Here is a 2,621-nt window from a genome sequence, read left to right on the forward strand (position 1 = left end):
GCGCTCCCTCAGCACTGACCCTCCGACAGCACGGCGCTCCCTCAGCACTGACCCTCCGACATCGCGGCACTCCCTCAACACTGACCCTCCGACAGTGCCCACTCCCTCAGCACTGATCCTCCGACAGTGCGGCGCTCCCTCAGTGCTGACCCTCACCTTCCTATGGGGAGCACAGCAAGCCTCATAGTATTGGAGCCTACCGTAGACCTGGAGGGAGATGATGAGAGTGTTCGCCCTGAGGTTCGAGCCTCCTGGCGTGTCGACTCTGATAGTGTAGTTCCCTTCGTCGCTCAGGCGGGTCTCCCTGATGGTCAGCGAGCTGTTCCTGTGGAGGCTCACCCTGTCCGTGTAGGCCGTGCCTTCCTTCACCTCCAGGCGGCCATTCAACCGGGTGAGGATGGTGCTCGCCGTGGGGTCGAGCCACACGACGGAGTACAGCTCGGAATTGTTGGCCACAGACAGCGTGGTATTCCAGCCTACTCCGCTCTGCACCGGATTCCTCTCGGCTGTGATCTCAACCTGGGCTTGTCCTGAACAGGGTAACACCCAGGGGGCTGCGTAGAGAGAGAGAGAGATGGAGGGAACCAAGTTAACCCAGGATCAGTCAGCAAGGATGGCCAATTGTCCTGATTTGATCATCTGGGAGTTGGGACTTCATGGTGAGGCTCATGTTAGGCCAGTTTGGGAATTGCTGCGTTCAATTCTGCTCAAAGGAAAGGAATGTTGTGAAACCTGAAAGGGTTCAGGAAAGATTTACAAGGATGTTGCAGGGTTTGAGCTATAGGGAGAAGCTGAATAGGCTGGGGCTATTTTCCCAGGAGTTTCGGAGGCTGAGGGTTCAGAAAATATTTACCAGCTCGTTGCTGGGAATGGAGGGCTTGAGGTATAATGAGAGGCTGGGACTTTTTTTCACTGGAGTGTAAGAGGCTGAGGAATGACCTCATGGAGGTTTATAAACTCATGAGGGGCATGAATATTATGAACAGTCCCTTTTCCCCCAGGGTGGGGGAGTCCAAAACTAGAGGGGCATAGGTTTAAGGTGAGAGGGGCAAGATTTAAAAGGGACCTGAGGGGCAACTTTTTCACACAAAGGGTGGTGCGTGTATGGAACGAGCTGCCAGAGGAAGTGGTGGGGGCTGGTACAATTATAACATTTAAAAGGCATCTGGATGGGCACATGGATAGGAAGGGTTTAGAGGGATATGGGCCAAATGCTGGCAAATGGAACTAGTTTAGTTTGGGATTATGGTTGGCACAGACAAATTGGGCCGAAGGGCCTGTTTCCGTGTTGTATGGATCTGTAGCTCAGTCATGCGCAAGGCCAGGCCATTCAGCCCAAACCCTGTTGTGCCTGTCCTGGGTTCTTCCAAAGTTGCCATTTAACACTGAGACACAACATGTGCTCACCCTCCCAGTGCCAGGGAGAGCAGACACCCCCCCACCCAACACCACCCTCGGCTCAGTCTCAAGGATACCCCAGCTTGAAGAGTGAGTCCTCAGTGGGAACCTATTCCGTGATGGGGCCAATATAATTCCGGGATGCCCCTTCCTCTCTTTCATGCCTCATCTGCGATTCAAGTCACCATGCCTTCTCGGTTTCACCCCTCACCCATGGCAAGGTGGTGACCTTCAGGTTAAACCTGCCACCCCCTCCCCTCTTGGGAGAGAGGGCTCTGGGTTGCTAAGAGGCAAAACCTCCAGGGCGCGTTGAGCACAAACAATCATGCATCCCTCGAGCATTTCAGATTAATGGGATCGGGAGATCACCCATTCGAGAGGTTGGAGGTACTCCAAGGATTCAACAGGCCTCAGAAAGGGAGACTGCTCCCCTTGATGGTGGGGCGGAGTGTCAGCAGCAAAGGAACTTCTCCCCCCGCACCATCCCACCTCCTCTCCAGTCTTTACCCCTTCCCCCCCATTTCTCCTTCTTTTGGTTATCCTTTTCTCCCTCAGTCAGTCCCCGAGTCTATTTCCTCCCTCTGTCTCTCCCCGGGGCCAACTTTTAGCACCGTTTAAAATCGATGGATGGAATTCCAGGATTCTGACCCAGCGACACTGAAGGAACGGCGATATATTTCCCAAGTCAGGATGGGGGGGTGGCTCGGAGGCGAACTTGCAGGGGGTGGTGTTCCCATGTTTCTGCTGCCCCTCGTCCTTCCAGATGGAAGTGTTCATGGGTTTGGAAGGTGCTGCCTGAGGATCTTCGGTGAATTTCTGCAGAGCATGGACTTGTTGGGCCGAAAGGCCTTTTTCCACACTGTAGGGATTCTATGATCTATGATCTATCTTGTAGATGGTACACACTGCTGCGACTGAGCGTCAGTGGGGGAGGGAGTGGGATGTTTGTGGACGTGGTGCCAATTGAGCGGGGGCTGCTTCGTCCTGGATGGTGTTGAGCTTCTTAAGTGTTGTTGGAGCTGCCCCCATCCAGGGGCAAGTGGGGAGTATTCCATCACACTCCTGACTTGTGCCTTGTCGATGGTGGGACAGGCTTTGGGGGGAGTCAGGAGGGGAGTTACTCACTGCAGGATTCCCAGCCTCTGACCTGCTCTTGTAGCTGCTGTGTTTATGTGCTGAGTCCAGTTGAGTTTCTGGTCAATGGTAACCCCCAGGATGTTGAT

The 2,621-nt window shown here is 54.1% G+C and overlaps 1 protein-coding gene across 1 annotated transcript in view; it reads right to left on the reverse strand.

Moving 5' to 3' along the window:
• Positions 1–2,621, reverse strand: part of LOC125487935 (carcinoembryonic antigen-related cell adhesion molecule 2-like) — a 19,700-nt gene that overhangs the window by 9,105 nt on the left and 7,974 nt on the right. The window contains exon 3 of the mRNA XM_048620595.1: positions 201–554. Within this exon, the coding sequence (XP_048476552.1) occupies positions 201–554 (354 nt within the window). The remainder of the gene's footprint in view (positions 1–200; positions 555–2,621) is intronic.

The sequence above is a fragment of the Rhincodon typus genome, chromosome 47 (genome assembly GCF_021869965.1).
Source record: "Rhincodon typus isolate 14 chromosome 47, sRhiTyp1.1, whole genome shotgun sequence".
NCBI lineage: Eukaryota > Metazoa > Chordata > Chondrichthyes > Orectolobiformes > Rhincodontidae > Rhincodon > Rhincodon typus.